A 26,721-nucleotide genomic window follows, 5' to 3' on the forward strand; every position below is an offset into this window, starting at 1 on the left:
TTAGAATATGTATATGTAGAAATCATGTAGTCAGCGCAACTTACAGATCCTTCGGGCCGTCCGCTGCAAAGTGCAGCAGAGCGCCAGGCGATGTGCCAACAACTATTGGCTCCAGCTCTGCTCCCAGATACAGACTGCAGCGGATACAGGCAATGTAAGGGGAATGTATGATGGCATCAAGCAGGCCCTTGGCCCAATCCAGAGGAAGACCGCTCCTCTGAAATCTGCCACTGGCGAGGTGATTCAGGACCAGACACTGCAGCTGAAGCGCTGGGTCGAGCACTACTCTGAGCTATACGCCAGGGACAATGTGGTCACCGAAGATGCCCTGAGCGCCATTGAGTGTCTGCCTGTGTTAATGGAGCTCGACAGTGAACCGACCCTGGAAGAACTCAGCGATGCCCTAGACTCCCTTGCTTCTGGTAAAGCTCCTGGCAAAGATGGCATTCCTGCTGAGACCTTGAAGTGCTGCAGAGGTAGCCTGCTCATGGAGCTGCACGAAATTCTCTGCCTCTGCTGGGAAGAAGGAGAGGTGCCACAGGACATGAGGGATGCCAACATCGTCACACTGTGTAAGAATAAAGGTGACAGGGGCGACTGCAACAACTACCGTGGAATCTCCCTCCTCAGTATTGTCGGAAAGCTGTTTGCTCGAGTCGCATTGAAGAGGCTCCAAGTACTTGCAGAGAGAGTCTATCCAGAATCACAATGCGGATTCAGAGCTGGCAGGTCCACCATCGACATGGTCTTTTCCCTCAGACAACTGCAGGAGAAATGCAGGGAACAGAAGCAGCCACTCTTTGTAGCCTTCATAGACCTGACGAAGGCCTTCGACCTCGTCAGCAGGGATGGCCTGTTCAAGATCCTCCCCAAGATCGGATGCCCACCCAGGCTCCTCAGCATCATCAGATCTTTCCATGAGAACATGAGGGGCACCGTGGTCTTTGATGGCCTAACATCTGACGCCTTTGACATCTGAAGTGGAGTAAAGCAGGGCTGCGTACTGGCTCCAACCCTATTCGGGATTTTCTTCGCAGTTATGCTGCGGCACGCCTTCGGATCTGTCACGGAAGGCATTTACCTCCGGACCAGGTCGGATGGAAAGCTCTTTAACCACGCCAGGCTGAGAGCCAAGACAAAGGTTCGGCTGAGGTGTCTGCGCGACTTCCTCTTTGCCGACGACGCAGCAGTCACTGCCCACTCAGCTGAAGACCTCCAACGGCTCATAACCCGCTTCAGCGAGGCCTCTCAGGCTTTCGGACTCACCATCAGTCTGAAGAAAACACAAGTCATGGGACAAGGAGTGGACTCCCCACCTGACATCGGCATCTCTGATTCCAAACTGGAAGTTGTTCACGACTTCGTGTACCTGGGCTCCACAATCTCTGACTCCCTCTCTCTCGATACGGAGCTAAACAAACGCATCGGTAAGGCATCTACTACCATGTCCAGACTGACAAAGAGAGTGTGGGCCAATAATAGGCTAACTGAGTATACTAAGATTCAGGTTTACAGAGCCTGTGTCCTGAGCACTCTCCTTTATGGCAGTGAGTCTTGGACACTCCGCGCCCGTCAGGAAAGACGGCTGAATGCCTACCACATGCGCTGCCTTCGACACATCTTGGACATCACCTGGCAGGACAAGGTGACAAACAACAACGTCTTGGGGAGAGCAAGAATCACCAGCATGTACACAATGCTGAAACAGAGACGAATGCGCTGGCTCGGGCACGTTGTGCGAATGGGCGACGGCAGGATCCCCAAGGATCTCCTGTATGGAGAGCTGAGGCAGGGAAAGCGTCCAGTAGGCAAGCCCCAGCTACGGTACAAAGACGTATGCAAAAGGGACCTGAAAGCCATGGACGTCGATCTTGCTATATGGGAGACACTGGCTGCAGACCGTTCAGCCTGGAGGCAGTCTGTTCAACGAGGTCTCTCCAAGTTCGAGGAGTCACTTGCCAAGGAATCGGAGGCAAAGAGACAAAGAAGGAAAGCCGGTAGCCAGGAAGACAGACCAGAATCGGACTTCGTTTGTGCTCGGTGTGGGATGGACTGCCACTCTCGGATTGGCCTCATCAGTCACACCAGACGCTGCTCCAGGATTGACAACCAGGGGGCAACTCCATAGTCTCCCGAGACTGAAGGATGCCTACTACTACTATGTAGAAATATAACCATAAGAACTATTAGCTGTTTTTATAAATCTTCTTTAATATGTACTTATAAAACCCTTGTATTAGGAAGAGTTGTGGCCTGGGAGGATTGACTGGGCTACACTACCTTTAACTACTCGACCCTCTTCACTCAGCAGTAATTGGTGATATAATCGTTAACTGATTGCCGAGTCATCCTCCAGGGGAAAAAACTATTAGGAGGGAAAGAAAAGCCCTGAGCTTGCTAACAGGAGTCAGAAATCATCTACTCATGATTTGAGGTGAGTAAAAATCACCTACTCAGTTCATACCCCCTCACACCCTCACCCCCTCTTCCCCTCATACCCCTCATTACCCCCTTTCGCCTAACGAGGTCATTACTACTTCTCCCTCGCTCTTCAGCGGTAAATTGCATAGGTATCACACTTTGAGGACGTAAGAGGCGTTTAACGCACAAATAGTTAGCCCCTTGGGAACAACCCTCGTCAGCAGTTAGGGGAGGGGACGGGGTTGACGGGGAGGGGGTTGACGGGGGAGGGGGTTGACGGGGAGGGGGTTGACGGGGGAGGGGGTTGACAGGGAGGGAAGACAGAAAGGAATTTGACCGGAAGGTTGAAGGTGTTTTTGATGATTTTCCCGACATTATTTTCCGCTCTCCTTACCTACCAGCCTAGCCGGCCTCCATCCTAGCCGGCTTCTACCCACCACCCTAGCCGGCTTCTATCCACCACCCTAGCCGGCTTCTACCCACCACCCTAGCCGGCTTCTACCCACCACCCTAGCCGGCTTCTACCCACCACCCTAGCCGGCTTCTACCCACCACCCTAGCCGGCTTCTATCCACCACCCTAGCCGGCCTCCACCCTAGCCGGCTTCTACCCACCACCCTAGCCGGCTTCTATCCACCACCCTAGCCGGCTTCTATCCACCACCCTAGCCGGCTTCTACCCACCACCCTAGCCGGCTTCTACCCACCACCCTAGCCGGCTTCTACCCACCACCCTAGCCGGCTTCTATCCACCAGCCTAGCCGGCTTCTACCCACCACCCTAGCCGGCTTCTACCCACCACCCTAGCCGGCTTCTATCCACCACCCTAGCCGGCTTCTATCCACCAGCCTAGCCGGCTTCTACCCACCACCCTAGCCGGCTTCTACCCACCACCCTAGCCGGCTTCTATCCACCACCCTAGCCGGCTTCTATCCACCACCCTAGCCGGCTTCTACCCACCACCCTAGCCGGCTTCTACCCACCACCCTAGCCGGCTTCTACCCACCACCCTAGCCGGCTTCTATCCACCAGCCTAGCCGGCTTCTACCCACCACCCTAGCCGGCTTCTACCCACCACCCTAGCCGGCTTCTACCCACCACCCTAGCCGGCTTCTACCCACCACCCTAGCCGGCTTCTATCCACCAGCCTAGCCAGCTTCTACCCACCACCCTAGCCGGCTTCTACCCACCACCCTAGCCGGCTTCTACCCACCACCCTAGCCGGCTTCTACCCACCAGCCTAGCCGGCTTCTATCCACCACCCTAGCCGGCTTCTACCCACCACCCTAGCCGGCCTCCACCCTAGCCGGCTTCTACCCACCAGCCTAGCCGGCCTCCACCCTAGCCGGCTTCTACCCACCAGCCTAGCCGGCCTCTACCCCCCTACACCCTAACCGGCCTCCACCCTCCATCCTAACCGGCTTCTACCCACCACCCTAGCCGGCCACTACCCCCCTACACCCTAACCGGCCCCCACCCTCCATCCTAACCGGCTTCTACCCACCACCCTAGCCGGCCACTACCCCCCTACACCCTAACCGGCCCCCACCCTCCATCCTAGCCGGCTTCTACCCACCAGCCTAGCCGGCCTCCACCCGCCATCCTAGCCGGCTTCTACCCACCAGCCTAGCCGGCCACTATCCCCCACCACCATAACCGGCCATTATCGCCGCCTCCCATGCCATGGTCCGCCAGTCTGTAATCACCTTGACAGTATAGGAGGGCCAGAGTTATTAACAACAGCTCCCAAAGGCGATATCTTTCACGTCTTAAACTATGCCCCGAGCACTTTTTAATGCCCCTGAGAAACTTAAAAGTGATTTTAAGGTGTCGCTTGAGCGGGAGGTTGGAGCGGGTTGTTGTTGTTGCTGTTTTAGCTACTTAGAACGAAGTGTTCGTGTAGCACGGGCTATGGCGAGCCCGTAATTGAGTTCGGTTACACGCGATAACGGTGTTACTGTGATATTTGGGGTGAAAAGTTTTAAATGGAGGTGGGGTTTCCTCCTTTTTCCCAGTTTCTTTTTCGCTTCTGTTTTAGTGCACATTGGAGCGGGAGACGTTAATACACTTATGGGATGTCGTGAAGTGAGGTTCAGCTGAGGTTTAGGTGAGGTTTAGGTGAGGTTTAGGTGAGGTTTAGGTGAGGTTTAAGTGAGGTTTAGGTCATGTTTAAGTGAGGTTTAGGTGAGGTTTAGGTGAGGTTTAGGTGAGGTTTAGGTCATGTTTAAGTGAGGTTTAGGTGAGGTTTAGGTGAGGTTTAGGTCATGTTTAAGTGAGGTTTAGGTGAGGTTTAGGTGAGGTTTAGGTGAGGTTTAGGTGAGGTTTAGGTGAGGTTTAAGTGAGGTTTAGGTCATGTTTAAGTGAGGTTTAGGTGAGGTTTAGGTGAGGTTTAGGTGAGGTTTAAGTGAGGTTTAGGTCATGTTTAAGTGAGGTTTAGGTGAGGTTTAGGTGAGGTTCAGCTGAGGTTTAAGTGAGGTTTAGGTCATGTTTAAGTGAGGTTTAAGTGAGGTTTAGGTGAGGTTTAGGTGAGGTTTAGGTGAGGTTTAGGTGAGGTTTAGGTCATGTTTAAGTGAGGTTTAGGTGAGGTTTAGGTGAGGTTTAGGTGAGGTTTAGGTGAGGTTTAGGTGAGGTTTAAGTGAGGTTTAGGTGAGGTTTAAGTGAGGTTTAGGTGAGGTTTAAGTGAGGTTTAGGTGAGGTTTAAGTGAGGTTTAGGTGAGGTTTAAGTGAGGTTTAGGTGAGGTTTAAGTGAGGTTTAAGTGAGGTTTAGGTCATGTTTAAGTGAGGTTTAGGTGAGGTTTAGGTGAGGTTTAAGTGAGGTTTAAGTGAGGTTTAGGTGAGGTTTAGGTCATGTTTAAGTGAGGTTTAAGTGAGGTTTAGGTGAGGTTTAAGTGAGGTTTAAGTGAGGTTTAGGTTAGGTTTAGGTGAGGTTTAAGTGAGGTTTAGGTGAGGTTTAAGTGAGGTTTAGGTGAGGTTTAAGTGAGGTTTAGGTGAGGTTTAAGTGAGGTTTAGGTGAGGTTTAAGTGAGGTTTAGGTGAGGTTTAAGTGAGGTTTAAGTGAGGTTTAGGTGAGGTTTAGGTCATGTTTAAGTGAGGTTTAAGTGAGGTTTAGGTGAGGTTTAAGTGAGGTTTAGGTCATGTTTAAGTGAGGTTTAGGTGAGGTTTAGGTGAGGTTTAAGTGAGGTTTAGGTGAGGTTTAAGTGAGGTTTAGGTGAGGTTTAGGTGAGGTTTAGGTGAGGTTTAGGTCATGTTTAAGTGAGGTTTAGGTGAGGTTTAGGTGAGGTTTAGGTGAGGTTTAGGTCATGTTTAAGTGAGGTTTAGGTGAGGTTTAGGTGAGGTTCAGCTGAGGTTTAAGTGAGGTTTAGGTCATGTTTAAGTGAGGTTTAGGTGAGGTTTAGGTGAGGTTCAGCTGAGGTTTAAGTGAGGTTTAAGTGAGGTTTAGGTGAGGTTTAGGTTAGGTTTAGGTGAGGTTTAGGTCATGTTTAAGTGAGGTTTAGGTGAGGTTTAGGTGAGGTTTAAGTGAGGTTTAGGTCATGTTTAAGTGAGGTTTAGGTGAGGTTTAGGTGAGGTTCAGCTGAGGTTTAAGTGAGGTTTAGGTCATGTTTAAGTGAGGTTTAGGTGAGGTTTAGGTGAGGTTCAGCTGAGGTTTAAGTGAGGTTTAAGTGAGGTTTAAGTGAGGTTTAGGTGAGGTTTAAGTGAGGTTTAAGTGAGGTTTAAGTGAGGTTTAGGTGAGGTTTAAGTGAGGTTTAGGTGAGGTTTAAGTGAGGTTTAGGTGAGGTTTAAGTGAGGTTTAGGTGAGGTTTAAGTGAGGTTTAAGTGAGGTTTAGGTGAGGTTTAGGTGAGGTTTAAGTGAGGTTTAAGTGAGGTTTAAGTGAGGTTTAGGTGAGGTTTAGGTGAGGTTTAAGTGAGGTTTAGGTGAGGTTTAAGTGAGGTTTAGGTGAGGTTTAAGTGAGGTTTAGGTGAGGTTTAAGTGAGGTTTAGGTGAGGTTTAAGTGAGGTTTAAGTGAGGTTTAAGTGAGGTTTAAGTGAGGTTTAAGTGAGGTTTAGGTGAGGTTTAGGTGAGGTTTAGGTGAGGTTTAGGTGAGGTTTAAGTGAGGTTTAGGTGAGGTTTAAGTGAGGTTTAGGTGAGGTTTAAGTGAGGTTTAGGTGAGGTTTAAGTGAGGTTTAAGTGAGGTTTAAGTGAGGTTTAAGTGAGGTTTAAGTGAGGTTTAGGTGAGGTTTAGGTGAGGTTTAAGTGAGGTTTAAGTGAGGTTTAGGTGAGGTTTAAGTGAGGTTTAGGTGAGGTTTAAGTGAGGTTTAGGTGAGGTTTAAGTGAGGTTTAGGTGAGGTTTAAGTGAGGTTTAGGTGAGGTTTAAGTGAGGTTTAGGTGAGGTTTAAGTGAGGTTTAAGTGAGGTTTAGGTGAGGTTTAAGTGAGGTTTAGGTGAGGTTTAAGTGAGGTTTAGGTGAGGTTTAGGTGAGGTTTAAGTGAGGTTTAGGTGAGGTTTAAGTGAGGTTTAAGTGAGGTTTAAGTGAGGTTTAAGTGAGGTTTAGGTGAGGTTTAAGTGAGGTTTAGGTGAGGTTTAAGTGAGGTTTAGGTGAGGTTTAAGTGAGGTTTAAGTGAGGTTTAGGTGAGGTTTAAGTGAGGTTTAGGTGAGGTTTAAGTGAGGTTTAAGTGAGGTTTAGGTGAGGTTTAGGTGAGGTTTAAGTGAGGTTTAGGTGAGGTTTAAGTGAGGTTTAGGTGAGGTTTAGGTGAGGTTTAAGTGAGGTTTAGGTGAGGTTTAGGTGAGGTTTAAGTGAGGTTTAAGTGAGGTTTAAGTGAGGTTTAGGTGAGTTAGGGCAAAATTAGGATCGATTATGTTCACTGTAAATTATATTTAGGATCTTTTATACAGAATAACCTTTCTAAGACCGTTGTAGCAGAGTAGACTACGTCCTGGTTGCACAATCGAGGGACACTGGTTCAATGCTCGAGCAGACCAGAATTGGTTGGGCTCGATTCCTTTTCAACCTGATGCCTCTGATCACCTCGAAGTAAAAATATGTGATCTAGTAGTTAACACAGCTGTTGTGGTTCGCATCCTGTAGAAGGTCAGAGGATGACTTAGAGAGCCTCGCTAAGCCAAACTTTAAGTCCCCCAAACGATAGGAATTTCAATATTGCAAATTGCAAAATATATTTATATTACTATAAATTTATATATTTATAATAACAATATAAAATATATTTATAATATATTTATAATATATTTATAATAATCCCGGACGCAGGTTCGAATCCTCGTCACGGCCCTTGTGGATTTGTATAGTTATAATATATTTTAGCGACAGATTAGCAATTTAATGGAAGTGTTTTTAGCAATTTTAAATATATAAAAAATAATTATATACGTTTAAAACCCTTTTATCATTATTTTTTTACAGTAAATCAGTTGAAATTTCAATTAGTTGGAAATATAATCTTGTTTAAATTGTTAAAAATTTAAGACACTTTCAAATAAGTGTTTTATTTGCCAGTTGACGTCTGTGTTGCAGGTGTGAAATGTTGCTGTGTTTCTTTATTCAATTTCGTGATTCACTAGTCTATTAGTGTTGGCGGTGCGTAACATTCCCGCGTTGTTCTACACACAGGTGTTCAACCACGGCATTTAGTGATTCACAAGGCTGTTACTTCTAGCAACGCGTCTCTCACAGTCTTCTCCATAGCATTATTTGCATTGGAAAAAAAGAGAGACATTGGAAAATATCAAATTTACAGGTGTTTTACGCAATTAAAACACACCTGTTTATCTTGAGATCTTAACTGTAGTCCCAATACAATGCTGATTCTTTTGACTGTGATGTCAGTTTCATGCACAAATTGATGTCATTTTAATCCATGATTCTGTCAGTCTTATGCAGTCAAGCCCGACCACTTGAGCTGGACGGTAGAGCGACGGTCTCACTTCCTGCAGGTCGGCGTTCAATCCCCCCAAACCGTCCATACAAGTGATTGGGTACACCATTCCTTTCCCACCGTCCCATCCCAAATCCTTATATCCTGACCCCTTCCTAGTGATATATAGTCGTAATGGCTTGGCGCTTTCCCCTTTGAGAGCTCCCTTATCAACACCCGCTTCCCATTTGCAACATTTCCGTCAGCATCAGACAAAGAAGATAACAAACTTGAGATATTGCAAATTATTGCAATGTTATCTGAGATAATTACTCCACCCGATAAGAAAGAAAACGGGAGTTAAGGAGGTAAATAACCTATTTTGCCAGACACAAATGCCATAAATTTATATATATATATAAATGTTTTTAAATAAATAAATTTATATATATAAACACATGTTTTTCCAGATCTAACAAGAGTTTAATAGACTGTTACATAGCATATTGGTCTTTATGTGAGAGTTGCATAAGAGCGTATTCAATCAGTGTTTGCAGAGGCTCGGTTGAGAGCAAAAAAAAAACAAATGTATATTTGTTCGTTATTATTTGTCTATTGTGGGAGATAAGATAAGGATCAGATAAGGATGGATACAGTCAGGAGGAGGACGTCTCTTCGGGCCATCAGACACACAGCTTGCCAATCCGAACGTCAGAAATTTGTGTTGGTTAAATTACTGGTTTGTGGAAGGTGTTTTAGTGATAGTCATCTTGGGTGTGGGTGTGGGTGGGGGGGGAGGGTGTGTGTGTGTGGGGGGGGGTGTGGGGTGTGTGTGTGTGGGGTGTGTGTGTGTGGGGGGGAGGGTGTGTGTGTGGGGGGGGGGTGGGGGGGGTGGGGGTGGGGGTGTGGGGGTGGGGGGTGGTGGGGGTGGGGGGGTGGGGGTGTGGGGGGTGTGGGGGGGTGTGGGTGTGTGTGTGTGCATGTGTGTGTACTCACCTAGTTGTACTCATCTATTTGTGTTTGCGGGGGTTGAACTCTGGCTCTTTGGTCCCGCCTCTCAACCGTCAATCAACTGGTGTACAGATTCCTGAGCCTATCGGGCTCTGTCATATCTACACTTGAAACTGTGTATGGAGTCAGCCTCCACCACATCACTGCCTAATGCATTCCATTTGTCAACCACTCTGACACTAAAAAAGTTCTTTCTAATATCTCTGTGGCTCATTTGGGCACTCAGTTTCCACCTGTGTCCCCTTGTGCGTGTGCCCCTTGTGTTAAATAGACTGTCTTTATCTACCCTATCAATTCCCTTCAGAATCTTGAATGTGGTGATCATGTCCCCCCTAACTCTTCTGTCTTCCAGCGAAGTGAGGTTTAATTCCCGTAGTCTCTCCTCGAAGCTCATACCTCTCAGCTCGGGTACTAGTCTGGTGGCAAACCTTTGAACCTTTTCCAGTTTAGTCTTATCCTTGACTAGATATGGACTCCATGCTGGGGCTGCATACTCCAGGATTGGCCTGACATATGTGGTATACAAAGTTTGAATGATTCTTTACACATGTTTCTGAATGCCGTTCGTATGTTGGCCAGCCTGGCATATGCCGCTGATGTTATCCTCTTGATATGTGCTGCAGGAGACAGGTCTGGCGTGATATCAACCCCCAAGTCTTTTTCCTTCTCTGACTCCTGAAGAATTTCCTCTCCCAGATGATACCTTGTATCTGGCCTCCTGCTCCCTACACCTATCTTCATTACATTACATTTGGTTGGGTTAAACTCTAACAACCATTTGTTCGACCATTCCTTCAGCTTGTCTAGGTCTTCTTGAAGCCTCAAACAGTCCTCTTCTGTTTTAATCCTTCTCATAATTTTAGCATCGTCCGCAAACATTGAGAGAAATGAATCGATACCCTCCGGGAGATCATTTACATATATCAGAAACAAGATAGGACCGAGTACAGAGCCCTGTGGGACTCCACTGGTGACTTCACGCCAATCGGAGGTCTCACCCCTCACCGTAACTGTGTGTGTGTGTGTGTGTGTGTGTGTGTGTGTGTGTGTGTGTGTGTGTGTGTGTGTGTGTGTGTGTGTGTGTGTGTGTGTGTGTGTGTGTGTTTACTAGTTGTGTTTACTAGTTGTGTTTTTACGGGGGTTGAGCTTTGCTCTTTCGGCCCGCCTCTCAACTGTCAATCAACTGTTTACTATTTTTTTTTCTCCACACCACACACACACACCCCAGGAAGCAGCCCGTGACAGCTGACTAACTCCCAGGTACCTATTTACTGCTAGGTAACAGGGGCACTTAGGGTGAAAGAAACTTTGCCCATTTGTTTCTGCCTCGTGCGGGAATCGAACCCGCGCCACAGAATTACGAGTCCTGCGCGCTATCCACCAGGCTACGAGGCCCCTCCACCAGGCTACGAGGCCCCTGTGTGTGTGTGTGTGTGTGTGTGTGTGTGTGTGTGTGTGTATTCAAGTTCACTTTCTAGCACAGACCATACATACACATGCACACACATATATACATGTTCATGTATCACTCCCTTATCTAACACGAACAGACACCCCCCTTGGGTTCTCTCAGCTGAACATTTTGGGCTCAGCTGAACACACAGTGTTCATTACGGTGAACAGGTCCCTTTCCCCCCCCTCTCCCCCCCAGATGGGGGGGAGAGAGAGAGGGGGGAGAGAGAGAGGGGGCAGAGAGAGAGAGGGGGGGAGAGGGTGATCGGTAACACCCCAATTACCACCGAATGAGGAGTGACCCCCTTTGGGGGGGAAGGGGGGAGGGGGGAGGGGGGGGTTTGTTTGTTAAGTCATTTGTTTCTGTTTTCTCAAACACCTGTCAACCCCCCCCCCCCCTAAACCACGCCAGTTAACTACCGAACCACCTAACTACACACACACACACACACACACACACACACACACACACACACACACACACACACACATACACACACACTCACACACACACACACACACACACACACACACACACACACACACACAGACACACACACACACACACACACACACACACACACACACACACACACACACACACACACACACACACACACACACACACACACACACAAACACACACACACACACACACACACACACACACACACACACACACACACACACACACACACACACACACACACACACACACACACACACTGTTCCTGTTCTTGTTATTAATCTTGTTCTCTTCTTTGTTCATTGTTCTAGTTTGTTTGTTTCTATTCGTGAGATTCATTATCTGATGTTCTTGAATCTCGAGTGTTCTGTGTTTGTTAGTTTCCTTGTTCTCCTTGTTTGTCTGTTCCTTGTTCTTCGCTTCTCCTCCTCGTCTTGTTCCTTCTTTATTTTCTCTCTTCTCATCCTGTGTGTTTAGTTATATGTTTATTGTATTATTTATCCGTCTTTTTTTGCTTCCTCTAAGTGCTAAAAAAAAAATCTTAATGGCTTGGCGCTTTCCCCTGATTATTCCCTCCCTCCTTTCTCCTCCTCTTCCATGTCTTCCTGTTCCATCTCTTCCTTCAGACCAAACAGTCTGCTGGATCATTCTCTAAGACGGTGCAGAGTTACAGACCAAACAGTCTGCTGGATCATTCTCTAAGACGGTGCAGAGTTACAGACCAAACAGTCTGCTGGATCATTCTCTAACACGGTGCAGAGTTACAGACCAAACAGTCTACTGGATCATTCTCTAACACGGTGCAGAGTTACAGACCAAACAGTCTACTGGATCATTCTCTAACACGGTGCAGAGTTACAGACCAAACAGTCTACTGGAACAGACAGCAGCGGCCAACACACACACCCACAGTGAGTGGACAGGTGATAATAAAGGAAGCTTTACCTTACTGTTTTTTATCAATTAAAAATTATTTATAGCCTCATTAAGAAACGACACCTGTTGGGCCCTTCCTGATCCTCACTTCGCTGGAAGACAAAAAGAGCTTGGGGAGACATGCTCACCACATACAAAATTCTCAGGGGAATTGACAAGGATGGATTATTTAACACTGGTGGGACGCGAATGCCACTAGACTAGTCCCAGAACTAAGAGGCATGAGTTACGAGGAAAGGCTGCGGGAAATGCACCTTACGACACTGGAAGACAGAAGAGTAAGGGGAGACGTGATCACAACCTACAAAATCCTCAGGGGAATCGACCGGGTAAACAAGGATAAACTATTCAACACTGGTGGGACGCGAATAAGGGGACACAGGTGGAGACTGAGTACCCAAATGAGCCACAGAGACGTTAGAAAGAACATTTTCAGTGTCAGAGTGGTTGACAGAATGCATTAGGCAGTGATGTGGTGGAGGCTGACTCCATACACAGTTTCAAGTGTAGATATGATAGAGCCCAATAGGCTCAGGAACCTGTACACCTGTTGATTGACAGTTGAGAGGCGGGACCAAAGAGCCAGAGCTCAACCCCCGCAAGCACAACTAGGTAAGTATAAGAGCACGCAGGATGTCCTATAGCACCTACTAACTATAGAACTACGGGATCACCATAGTCCGTGCTACCTGGAACGTTTTGTTCCAAGTAGCTAATCTTAAACAACAACAACAACATTCTATAGCACAGTAGTCTGCGTAATCAGCTTGCAACCGAAGGATCCCTGAGCAGGACGAGACGTTTTATTTCACCTAATGCCTCTGTTTACCCAGAAATAAATACGTGCCCGGGGGGGGGGAAGGGAATTATCAGGGGGAAACCCCCAAGCCATTACGACTATATAGCACTGTGAAGGGGGTCAGGATAAGGATTTGGGATGGGACGGAGGGAAGGAATGGTGCCCCAACCACTTGTGGACGGTCGGGGATTGAACGCCGACCTGCATGAAGCGAGACCGTCGCTCTACCGTCCAGCACAAGTGGTTGGGGTGATACGTGGTTATCTTGAGATGATTTCGGGGCTTTAGTGTCCCCGCGGCCCGGTCCTCGACCAGGCCTCCACCCCCAGGAAGCAGCCCGTGACAGCTGACTAACACCCAGGTACCTATTTTACTGCTAGGTAACAGGGGCATAGGGTGAAAGAAACTCTGCCCATTGTTTCTCACCGGCGCCCGGGATCGAACCCGGGACCACAGGATCACAAGTCCAGCGTGCTGTCCGCTCGGCCGACCGGCTCCCTGGGAAGGAGGGAGTTATCAAACTGTTGTGGGACGCATCGTGTGAAAGGACGGTAGCTGGCCCACAGGGACCCTGAATGACCAAACAGCCTACCTGTTCCTGAACAGCCTCGTTAGCCCAGCCTAGCCTCACCATTGACCACTCCGTCAAAAATGCGACTGTTGTGCCTAGCCAGACACTTACGAACCCAAACAACCCCCCTAACCCATCGAGGCCAATAGCACAGTGATTAATACAATGCTCTAATCTTAATTAACACGTTCCAATTGCAAAAGCTTATTCGAATCCGTCTAATCCGCTAGATTGCTCGAATCTGTCAACAAATCGACGGATTAAGCTAAAGGAAAACATGAATTAATCCTCCCAATAGCATCTAAAGTGATCTAAGTGACTGATATGACTAATGAGTTACTGATTACTATGCAAGAGCTTCAGAGCAGCATCCGTTGGGTCATTAAGATGAGCGGCATCCTTTCATCTTATCTCCAAAGCATCATTATCTTCCCGGCTATCTCCAGCCTCCCTCATTACCACTCTCATCTCATCTCATTATCTCATCTCCTGTCCGTACTTGGAGATACACTTACCTGTAATTTACCTGATGACGATTTTGAGAGTTGCTCTAGTCAGTTGGGCTTGTGTGGGGGGGGAGGAGACTGGATTTTTTTTTGTTTGATCAGGGAGGCTGTTTGTGTTAGCTTATAGTGCATTTACAGTGACGAGGCAGCGGTAACTTGTTTAGAATTGGACTTGTAGCATCTTTGGTGTCCTCTGTTTGTACTTGTAGCACCTTTGGTGTCCTCTGTTTGTACTTGTAGCACCTTTGGTGTCCTCTGTTTGTACTTGTAGCACCTCTGGTGTCCTCTATTTGTACTTGTAGCACCTTTGGTGTCCTCTGTTTGTACTTGTAGCACCTTTGGTGTCCTCTGTTTGTACTTGTAGCACCTCTGGTGTCCTCTATTTGTACTTCTAGCACCTCTGGTGTCCTCTATTTGTACTTCTAGCACCTTTGGTGTCCTCTATTCGTACTTGTAGCACCTTGTTGGAAGAATTTTATGACTGAACAGTTTCTTGTTCCAGTGCACAGTACCTGCCGCTGTCCAGTGCACAGTACCTGCCGCTGCCCAGTGCACAGTACCTGCCGCTGCCCAGTGCACAGTACCTGATGCTGCCCAGTACACAGTACCTGCCGCAGCAGCTGCCCAGTACACAGTACCTGCCGCTGCTGCTGCCCAGTACACAGTACCTGCCGCAGCAGCTGCCCAGTGCACAGTACCTGCCGCTGCCCAGTGCACAGTACCTGATGCTGCCCAGTACACAGTACCTACCGCAGCAGCTGCCCAGTGCACAGTACCTGCCGCTGTCCAGTGCACAGTACCTGCCGTTGCCCAGTGCACAGTACCTGCCGCTGTCCAGTGCACAGTACCTGCCGCTGCCCACTGCACAGTACCTGCCGCTGCCCAGTACACAGTACCTGCCGCTGTCCAGTGCACAGTACCTGCCGCTGCCCAGTGCACAGTACTGCCGCAGCAGCTGCCCAGTGCACAGTACTGCCGCAGCAGCTGCCCAGTGTACAGTACCTGCCGCTGTCCAGTGCACAGTACTGCCGCTGCTGCTGCCCAGTACACAGTACCTGCCGTTGCCCACTGCACAGTACCTGCCGCTGCCCAGTACACAGTACCTGCCGCTGCCCAGTCCACAGTACCTGCCGCTGCCCAGTGCACAGTACTGCCGCTGCTGCTGCCCAGTACACAGTACCTGCCGCTGCCCACTGCACAGTACAACAAACTCACTAACTCCTCTACTACCCCAATTCCATTCCCATCCCGTATGTCCTTCAACTCATCCAATTCCCTTTCATGCACAGGATAGACACCTCAATAGAACTCATTAATTTGTCCTATAAATCCATTTTCAAACTGGAACGAAATATTTCTTTATTGAAAGGAATCCCACTTACAAATTGACACAAAAATTTCATTACGTAGGGACCCTGGCGCGGGTGAATTTGTGTGGGGGGTATGTGGATTATCCACGCTCCTCTTATCCCTCCCTCTCTCTCTCCCTCTTCTTCCATTCTTCTTCCCTTACCCCTCCCTTCGTGTCACTTTCCTTTCCCTCTTTGCATTCTCTGCCTCTCTGTTTACCTTCTATAACCATTCCTCTTGTGGTCAGTCTTAGTTCTCTCTTCTTATCTCTTTGAGATTCCTGTTTTACTCTTCTTTAGCGTCTCTTATTGTGTATATCTATTATTTATTTGAGATCCTAGTAGTTGTAAAACATGTGTTGTGACATATATTCTTTTGAGAGTTGGGTTGTATATATTGGCTGGGGCGCGGCGCTGTGGGAAGTAGCTCTATGGCCGCTGTTTATGTCGAGTGATGTAAGCAATATTTCATCCATTTACCGGCAGGCTCGCACAGACAAACTCTTAAATCATAATAGACACGTCGTTCTTCAAACCTATTATAATCAAACTCCAGGAGTGACGCAACAAGCATTTTTCTCGGCAAACTCCTTCAGTTGTGTTTACATTGACGTTCCTAGCCGGGGAAGAAAGGCAGAGTGCTATTGGTTGGCGATGCGCGCGGGTAAGAAGGTGATCTGCTATTGGTTGGCGGGAAAGCGCGGGCGCCAGGAACGCACGCTATTGGTTGATAGCCGGGGCCCGGACTGAGAGGCAGCGTTCTATTGGTCGACGTCGGCGGCCCGCACCCACGAGCTGGCCAATTTTCCACAACATCAGAGATCTATTGTAGTCGATGTTATTTATTACTTTTATTATTGACTGGGAATGTCGTTTTATGTGTGGCCGCGCGCGTTTTATATTTATAATCTCGGCAACCGTTCCTTTAGGGGCACTTTAACTCTCATTCATGCCGCCAGAGGGCTTGGGGTGGACACCACCGCCGACCTGACACCAATACTCGAACTGTTTTTGTCCTCAGGGCTCCAGGGCGGCCAATACCAACACCCATTTTACGAAAAATGATGAAAATAGGATGTAATCCTTCACTGGAGAACTACAACAACGCGATAACCACCTGATAACCAATGAAAATGAGAACGATATCACCGAGCAGCCGCCTCAACCAGCTGGAGCTGTTAAATACGGCTCATATCGCTCATTTCTCAACCATTTTCATCGGTAAAACAGAAGCATGTCTAATGACACGACAAGAGAACCTCCCGTTGGGACCATCACCCCCCACCGGCTGAGGTGACCCATTACTTTTGACCAATTACAAGCGTGACATGACACAAATTCTATTCATAGCCTATTCATCCCGGGTCTCAGTGTTCATCGGACGGTTCCAAATATTTTCGTGCTATGGGAGTAACTAAACTGAAGTAAAGTCAAAGATATATAATTTCTGTCTCTTTACTATTTATCAAAAATAATAAAAATTATATAGTAAATTTTAATTTGTTGTATAAAGTGGCGGATAGATTAAGTCCTTTTCAGGTTGTATAATAGAGTGATTTGGTCATTGATTGCATAATTTGATTAATTCAATACTCGCTAGGGACCTCAATTGCTCCTCTGGGCTTATCAAATTCTCGGGGGTTATCGGGGAATCGAGCGCATCTCTAGTTTTATGAATATTGGTTTGTTGACATTATTTATGACCGTGTGTGTTATGCCTGACATTCCTAGTGAATATCTGCTCCATGATATGATTAGGTTAGACATAATTCCTTATTGAATAACTATGATATTCCAAGATTAACAAAATTCCTAGAATTCCACTTCCAATCAATAGGATTCCCTGGAAACACAAACCGAAACTGTCTCTATTTTCCGCTTGTTACAACTTGAAATAAAGTTGTTACATCTTGGCTTCACGTGTTTATGACGTATTAGAACGTTGTTACAACTTGCTATATTGGTTGTTATAACTGGTTAGGAGGTGTTAAAACTTGCTCGAACGTTGTACCAACGTCGTAGTTTCGGTGTGTGTTTGGTGGGTTCAGCTTCAAATTTTTCCTTTCTCTCTAATCAATTCCTAATGTCGGCGGCATTAGCTGGATAATACTGAATTATTTCATTTAAAATCTATTTTTCTTTTAGAATTAGATTGCCAATGTTTATATACTCTAAATGTACCCAATCTGAACATCTTTACCATTGTGATCATTGCTGTCTTATATGTGGTTATCTTGAGGTTATCTTGAGATGATTTCGGGGCTTTAGTGTCCCCGCGGCCCGGTCCTCGACCAGGCCTCCACCCCCAGGAAGCAGCCCGTGACAGCTGACTAACTCCCAGGTACCTATTTACTACTAGGTAACAGGGGCATTCAGGGTGAAAGAAACTTTGCCCATTTGTTTCTGCCTCGTGCGGGAATCGAACCCGCGCCACAGAATTACGAGTCCTGCGCGCTATCAACCAGGCTACGAGGCCCCCCTGTGTGTGTGTGTGTTTGTGTGTACTCATTTTAATGTACTGGTAGGGTTAAACTTCAGCTACCAGTTATCATATGGTTAATACAGTGGCTGCATATATCTTCATATTAGTCAATAAGGTTGAGATTCGTCGCCGACGCTGCATGTTCGATGATAAGTCTCACGTATGTTGTAAACAGTATCAGGTTTCTGACTATGTCGACCATTATGGCTTCAGACCCCAAAAAGCACTAACGATGCACTTATTTGTATGATTAACTTGATACATGCAGCTCTTGATAAAAATTATTTCCCTGTTGGGTTATTTGTGGACCTGAGTAAGGCTTTTGACACTGTCAGCCACCAAAACCTTCTTCTTAAATTACATCATTATGGAGTCAGAGGACACTCCCTGCATTACCTCAAATCTTACCTTACTGACAGGCTCCAATATGTTTCTGTGAATAATTCAATTTCTTCCACCCTACCCATCAACATTGGTGTTCCTCAGGGCAGCATACTTGGCCCTCTCCTCTTTCTCATCTACATTAATGACCTTCCAAATGCCTCCCAACACCTCAAACCAATTCTATTTGCTGACGACACGACCTTCATTTACTCCAGTCCTGACCCCCTTGCTCTAAATGTCACAGTGAATACTGAGCTAAATAAAGTCCATCACTGGCTAACTGCCAACAAACTCACCCTCAATATTGACAAAACTTTCTATATTTTGTTTGGCAATAAATCCTCAAATCAAATAAATCTCAGGATTAACAATACCCAAATTTGTAACAAAGTAGATGACAAATTACTTGGCGTTCTCATTGACCACAAGCTGAATTTCCAGGGACACATTCTAAATATATCAAAAAAAGTTTCAAAAACTGTTGACATTCTTTCTAAGATCAGATATTATGTACCCCGCCCTGCTCTGGTGACTCTCTATTACTCCCTTATCTATCCTTATCTCAACTATGGTATTTGTGCTTGGGGCTCTACTACCCAAAATCATTTACGTCCTCTAATTACTCAACACAAAGCTGCTATTAGGACAATATCCAACTCTGGCCCCAGACATCACTCGGTACCCTTACTCAAATCTCTGAATATGTTAGATATTAAGTCACTGCACATTCTCTCATGTGTATTATATATATATATATATATATATATATATATATATATATATATATATATATATATATATATATATATATATATATATATATATATATATATATATGTCGTACCTAGTAGCCAGAACTCACTTTTCAGCCTACAATGCAAGGCCCGATTTGCCTAATAAGCCAAGTTTTCATGAATTAATATATTTTCTCTAATTTTTTTCTTATGAAATGATAAAGCAACCCATTTCATTATGTAAGAGGTCAATTTTTTTTTATTGGAGTTAAAATTAACATAGATATATGACCGAACCTAACCAACCCTACCTAACCTAACCTAACCTATCTTTATAGGTTAGGTTAGGTTAGGTAGCCGAAAAAGTTAGGTTAGGTTAGGTTAGGTTGGTTAGGTAGTCGAAAAGCAATTAATTCATGAAAACTTGGCTTATTAGGCAAATCGGGCCTTGCATAGTAGGCTCAGAAGTGAGTTCTGGCTACTAGGTACGACATATATATATATATATATATATATATATATATATATATATATATATATATATATATATATATATATATATATATATAAAACTCTGAACTGTAAAGTCAATTCTGACCTTAAAAGCTTCCTAGAAGGTTGTAACAGAACCCATGAGCACCACACCAGAAACAAATACCTATTTGATATTCCAAGAGTACGACTTAGTCAAACTAGAAATGCTCTACAAATCAAGGGACCCAGAATGTGGAATGACCTTCCCAACCATGTTAAAGACTGTACCTCTCCCAACCAGTTTAAGATAAAAACTAAGTACCACCTAATTAACTCCCTGTAACCTACCTCACCCCTAAATGTCAACCCATGTCTACGATTTTAAACAATGCTGTTTGTTGACCAAATTGTGTTTTTGCTTTTTTCTGCCATGTTTCCTTCTTTTCATTTTTTCTCAACACAATTTATACTTTAATTTTTTTTTTTATTAAGATATGAGGTACATGTGCATTAGTGCAGCTGCCCTAGACTATATGAAGTGGAATACAGTGTGTCAAAAAAGCTAACTAGGTGATGCTAAAAAATCCACATCACACAGGATGGTTATTCATACAGAGGCATGTGATAAGCGGTCTGCACTCTAAGTTAGTATTAAGTTTTAGTCTTAGTGTTTTTCCTGCCTGAAACACTTTGCGTAATAGTGGCTTTAGGCATTGTATGTACTAGCTCTATCTATAAATTTATAAATTTTTGTATAACCTCTTGTATGTATGTACCTTACCTGAATAAACATTTATTTATTTATTATTGAACAAAAACTTGTGCTTGTAAGAGTGATAAAGTTCAGCCCCGGCAGCACCCAGTCTTACTCCATAGTTCCACCTTTGTGGGACCGGTATAAGCCTAACTTGTATATATACACTGGCTGCCTGTCCCCCTACACAATGATTTATCATTAACTATTATATACAGTATGCCCGGCTAAAGCGAACACAGTACAGTTTCGTCATAGGAGATTCCTAGACTGGAATTCACTACCAAATTTCAATATATTAAAGTTTTTTGGTGTGAAATGCTGTTATTTTATGCATCATTTGTTGTTTTAATAATATTACGGCCATCTCAACAGAGAACAGTACATCCTAACCAGACGTTATATAATGATATTCTCAACAGTAGATAAAAGAAAATTAATTGTTATCTAATACCAGAATAGTATAAAACCTTATCATAAGCTACGGGATTTGTGGATCAGTGTTTAAAAGGAATTCGGAAGTAATAATGATACAGCTGATGCCATCTGTCGGCAGAAGAGAACACTATCAACTGGCAGGTCAATAGTGGCCATAAGATACAGCTTACGCCATCTGTTGACATCAAATTACACTTATAACAAATTACCCCACAAAATACAACTAGCGCCATCTCTTTTTTTTCCAACGCACTATAAATAGCCAAACAGCAACCCATAAGGCGGGTTGTTGGGCTCGGGTAGGAGGTTCCTAGCTCCGCCCACAGATGGTATGGGGTGCATAATAAATGGCATATCTTTGTTGACATTCACTCAACAGCCAATCACAGGAAGGGATCAGCTAAAGGCTCCATCCACTTAATAATTCATCTTTATTCAGCACACCATCCTTGCTTATGATATTCTGCTTCAACTTTAATCTACCTAAAAAGTGAAGGGTTAAGTATTCAAAAGCATTAATAAAGTGATAAATAAATACTGCAGGATGTAACGAGTGTTACAGAAACATGGGCTGGCTACCTAGCTTGTGACGTCATCAGTGGGGGTTGCCTGACGCGAATAATATTAATGATACAATGCTCCGTTCTCTTATTGGACTCAATTATTCAGTTAGATGGAAATGTCTGTCTTGTACAAAACGAAGAGGTTGTGTTTGAAATAAAGATATTGTTGTGCAAAAAGACGTATTTCTTAGTTTAAATTTAAATTATAGAAAGAGTGTTGGCATTCCCAGCAACAGCCAATCACAGGAAGGTATTTGCTAAAAGTCCGTCTCCTTACTGACGTCTTCAGAAGCGACACACAGATCTACCTTATGGCTTTCTCTTTCATCTCTTCTATATAAAAAATATGAATATTTCGGTTACTATGATTATTAAAGAGATTATAACAGTTGTTACACAAAATGGCTAAATTTTGCCATTAAAAAGAGATAGTGGATTTTGAAATAGTTTTATGGAAAGCGTTGTTAGTTTACAGTCCGTCCTCCATAAATGGGGTAGAAGACAAATAAGTGCAATTATGTACTATTCATAGCAGTTAGGAATTGTACTTATTTTCACTTAGTATTAAATCGTAGTCAAATATATTGTGAATATTTGAGTTTCCCTGAAAAACTGAATAGAAAACCTCACCTAACCGTCTTTGTTTTTGAAGATAATAATTTTATTGCTTCTTAATTACAATTAGTACTTAACCTATAGCTATATTGATATTACAGTTTTATAAAACTAATAAAACAAAACTAAAATATATCAATAAATTGTAAAGTAACTCAGGATATTTTAAAATTTTCTATAAATCTATACTGTTTAATAAACCTGAAAAAGAAATTCCTGATATTTAAAACTTGTGTGTAGCAATTTGAAATTGAAAACGTCATCCTAAAATTCTGAATGTCTTAACAGAAAACGAGAAGAATTAATTAAATCGGGGGAGGGAGTTGGATAAATGTAACAGCCCCATAAGTGCAATTATGTACTGTTTATGACAGTAAGAAAGTGTACTTATTACACTTTGTATTAAATCGTACTGTCAATTCGGAGGATGGGTTGCAGCTTAAGTCACTTATTATGCACCCCATACCCATCTTGTGGGCGGTAGTGGAAAGGTTTACAGAGGCACATAATGGGCTCAGGGACTGAACCCCACAATTCATTTAGAATTGAATGAATTCTAACCACCACTACCACCACCAGCATCCCCATTACCACTACCACCATCACGACTACCACCACCACCACAACCACAACTACCCCCCCCCCCACCACCACCACAACCACCACCCCTCCCCCCTCACACCACCCAATAGCCACCATCCCACGTGTGTTCATGAAGATATTTGCATAAAATATCTATTATAACAGTGGGCCAATATTGTCTGCGTGGGCAGCTGTACCGACCTTGGGGGGGGGGGGGGGGACGGGTGAGGGGTGGGGGGGGGGGTGTTCACTGAGGAGTGAGGGAGCAGGAGGAGTGAGGAATGAGGTGGTGAGGAATGTGAGTTGAAGAATAAGGAGAGGTAGGAACTGTGAGGTGAGAGAGTGAGGGGTGAGAGAGTGAGGAGTGAGAGAGTGAGAGAGTGAGGAGTGAGAGAGTGAGGAGTGAGAGAGTGAGGGGTGAGAGAGTGAGAGAGTGAGGAGTGAGACAGTGAGAGAGTGAGGAGTGAGAGAGTGAGAAAGTGAGAGAGTGAGAAAGTGAGAAAGTGAGAGTGAGAGAGTGAGGAAAGAATATATTGAACTTGACCAAATTATTTTATTTTCATTACTTCAAAAAATGATTTGAAAAATGATTTTTACTAGTCCTATCATTCTTAATTTTCTTACTATTCTTACTGTTACTATATAAACATTCTGTTATACGTGTAGCCTCGTATTGTGTCTCAGAGGAGGCCTGGAACACCATATTCTTGGCTATTACTAGTTACCATGTTTTGTACACCTCTTGCCTGTTCTTGGGAGTGTACAGGTTCGTGGTCTGTTCTTGGGAGTGTACAGGTTCGTGGTCTGTTCTTGGGAGTGTACAGGTTCATCACTGTTCTTGGGAGTGTACAGGTTCATGACTTTCTTGGGAGTGTGCAGGAACTTGACTTGCACCAGCCCAACACCGAGAAACTATCAACAACCAACCAACTTCCTAATCCCATACGAAACCTCTACATCTTTCCTTAATCATTTCGGCGTTTTTTACAATCACTAAACAATTTACGCGCTCGTAAACGTCACAACCCCAAAGTTATTATTGTCATAAACAACCTCACAGCGCTTCCGAGCTCGGAAACTAATACATGTAAACAAAGCCGCCATGATTGTGGGGAAAGATGTACAGGTTTCGTAAGTAGTTGTGTAAATGTACGCGCCAATCGAGACAGTGTAGCCAGTCCCCCGTCGCCTGAAAGCGACCTGCCACCGCCACTCAGTTGAGGGGTAGCAGCTGTGTTGACAAAGGGATTTTCTGGTAACACTGTGGATTGGCCGGTAGTTCAGCAATTAGCCAAACAGGGGGTTCAGTGATTGGCGTTTAATCTGTCCGGATTGGCTTAGTGGCTGAAGAGAAGGATGTAATGATGTTAGAGAGTGTAGAGATATTTGTCAGCTGAGCGCTTATGTTCCGATACAGTTTGTCCGTTTTCTTTTTCTGTTAAATAATTCGTTTATGTATATATATAACCTCTTAAACATATATAATTAATATATAATTCGTTATATATACATATATAACCTCTTAATCTCTTAAGAAGGGTAATTTTATTGGTCCATCTTTTCTAAATTTTCAGTTATTCGTGTTGTTTTCAAGTTTCAATTTTCCATTTAATGCGCGTTCGCGTATTTCATTATTTTCTTGCCTGTCAATTCCAGCCCATGGATCATGGCTGCGGACACGCCCACGTGGACAGATGAACGTGGGTGCGGTATGGGACAGAGGAGGAGAGAGGGGGGAAGGAGACAGAGGCCAAAGTGGGACAGAATGGAAGAGGAGAGAAAAGGGCGTTGAGGGTAGCCTGAAGGACTTCACCATTACAAAGAACTTTCACACCGCAGGGCCCCAACACGAGTGATGACTACGGGAGTACCTCTTCCGTACCCGTTCCGGCCTCCTATACCCGTCCCTCCTGTCCACGGGACAGGAGGGAGAGGAGCAGGATGCGACAAAGAGACGAGGAGGGAATAGGATTAGAAAACGGGAAAACGCGGCAAGACCAAAAAAGTGAAAATAGAAAGCGGGAAACCCCGTCACGGAAAGAGAAAATGATGAGGAGGTACAGAAAAATGAGGAAGATGAAGAAGCAGGTGAAGGACACATGAGGAAAGATGTACAGGTTTCGTAAGTAGTTGTGTAAATGGGACTACCTCCTAACGACAGCTGAAGGCGTGTCAAACAGGCTGAAGAGCATCCCAGAATAATCCTATTATGCGTGACTTCAATAAACTGAAAATTATGAGACGAATTTGAAAGCTATTGAAAACACGAGAGAGGGAGGGGGGGTGGGGGGAGGATGCGCCACTCTGTCTGTCTGTCTGTCTCATCCACCCCGTTAAGTCGACCTCGCCGGATCGACCACTCTTGTCCAACGACTACCCGAGTCAAAGACCACCTCAGCCGGCGACCATTCTAGCTTAGAAATCGACCAGGAGAGAGAGAGAGAGAGAGAGAGAGAGAGAGAGAGAGAGAGAGAGAGAGAGAGAGAGAGAGAGAGAGAGAGAGAGAGAGAGAGAGAGAGAGAGAGAGAGAGAGAGAGAGAGAGAGAGAGAGAGAGACAGAGAGACAGACAGACAGACAGACAGACAGACAGACAGACAGACAGACAGAGACAGAGAGACAGAGAGAGAGAGAGACAGAGCAATCTCAGCTTCACCGTATAGTCCTGTCAACAGCAGCCGACACTTATCTCTGCCTCAGAGGCGCTCTATGACCCTCGGACATATACACACTAGAGGCCACATACCCCATGTTTGCGTGCGGGGGATCTTGATGTTGGTATACACGCGCGTGCGGCAGGTCACGTGACTGCTGGCACACTTTGGTCCCACCAGAAACGTAACAAATACAACTGTTTTGTCCAATCAGAAGCGCACGAACCCAAACAACCTATACCTAACCTCCCAAGGCTGATGCATAGAAAACGGCAATATTATGAGAGGGGTACTTAGGCAAAGTTAGATTAAGTTAGGTTTCTGTTCAAGTTGCTAAGTTAGGTCAAGTTAACTACCAAAACTGCGGCTTAGATCTAAACCAATGGACGGTCACAACAAATGAAACACTGCCCAATCGCTTCGCCTGACCATCACAGCTTGGACCTACTTAATTAACCTCCATCTTCACCAATCTACACCATCTGGTCACCACTTGGTCCGGGAGACATCTCCCGTCACGCAGGGTGCAGTTGCGCCTCCACAGATCTCCAGTATCATCTTTTGATACTGGTAATGGCTCGAAAGGGCCACCACTTACGGGCTATTCATGCCCGTGCCACCTGTTGGGTGGCTTAATCTTCATCAATCAATCACCAATCTACCACAGACGGGAGACATCTGTCCACGAGGCTCACCATAGCCCGTGCTTCTTGCCCCGCTCCTGTGCCAGGTAAGTTACGGGCTCACCATAGCCCGTGCTACTTGGAACTTGTTCCGAGTAGCTGACTCTATAACAACAACAACAACAATCTACCCGAGTACCTATCTCAGCTTACCCAACATGCTAAGCTTACGGACTACGCTTGGCCACCTCTTGGGTGGCTTCTTCATCAATCAATTTTGTAATTAACGGGTTATTCGTGCCCGTGCCACCTCGGTTTTTTTAAATTATTCCTACTTTGCTACTTTGTTTTTGACAATGTTAGCAATGTTGTCCTTCTCAAGTGAAGAAAAATGTAAGGAAAATAGAGATTTGTGCTAGAATTATTGATTTCACCATTTTTGTCATATATATATATATATATATATATATATATATATATATATATATATATATATATATATATATATATATATATATATATATATATATATATATATATATATATATATATATATATATATACATATATATATTGTCTTCACCTACCACTCCTTTATACATTTATAACAGATCACGGTAAACAATGATAATTCTACATATTCTGTTTTATTCGAACTTGTGTATGTAGCCTAAACATAATAAAATAACAAAGCAGTTATTGACGGAATACACATGAAACAGAAGCAGTTTTTAAGTGTCAAACATCCTTGCATACGCCAGACAAATAGGCAGGAAACAGCTTGGCATTGATCACACGTTCACAGAAACTGATCCTGTTGGATTCGTGTTGTAACCGCCCTATTCTCCGACACTCAACCCCTCTTAATGGCACAATACAACGAGAAACTGCCTAGCCATTTGTTGCCTTTGAGCGCTAACTAAATTTGACATACCGTAATGGCAAACAATCCGATGGTGTTAACCCGTTTGGTTGTAATTAGCCATAGAATTACCCTCCCATAACCTGATTAATGCCGCCACACGACCCGGGTATAAGGACTTCCCCCCCGCGCGTAAACAA

The 26,721-nt window shown here is 44.9% G+C and overlaps 1 protein-coding gene across 1 annotated transcript in view; it reads left to right on the forward strand.

The window, feature by feature from the left end:
- The window catches only part of LOC138359407 (LIM domain-binding protein 3-like), a 42,616-nt gene that overhangs the window by 11,309 nt on the left and 4,586 nt on the right, over window positions 1–26,721 (forward strand). The window contains exons 2-3 of the mRNA XM_069318543.1: window positions 14,512–15,156; window positions 24,041–24,093. Coding sequence (XP_069174644.1) covers window positions 14,512–15,156; window positions 24,041–24,093 — 698 coding nt within the window. The remainder of the gene's footprint in view (window positions 1–14,511; window positions 15,157–24,040; window positions 24,094–26,721) is intronic.

Source organism: Procambarus clarkii, chromosome 90 (genome assembly GCF_040958095.1).
Source record: "Procambarus clarkii isolate CNS0578487 chromosome 90, FALCON_Pclarkii_2.0, whole genome shotgun sequence".
NCBI lineage: Eukaryota > Metazoa > Arthropoda > Malacostraca > Decapoda > Cambaridae > Procambarus > Procambarus clarkii.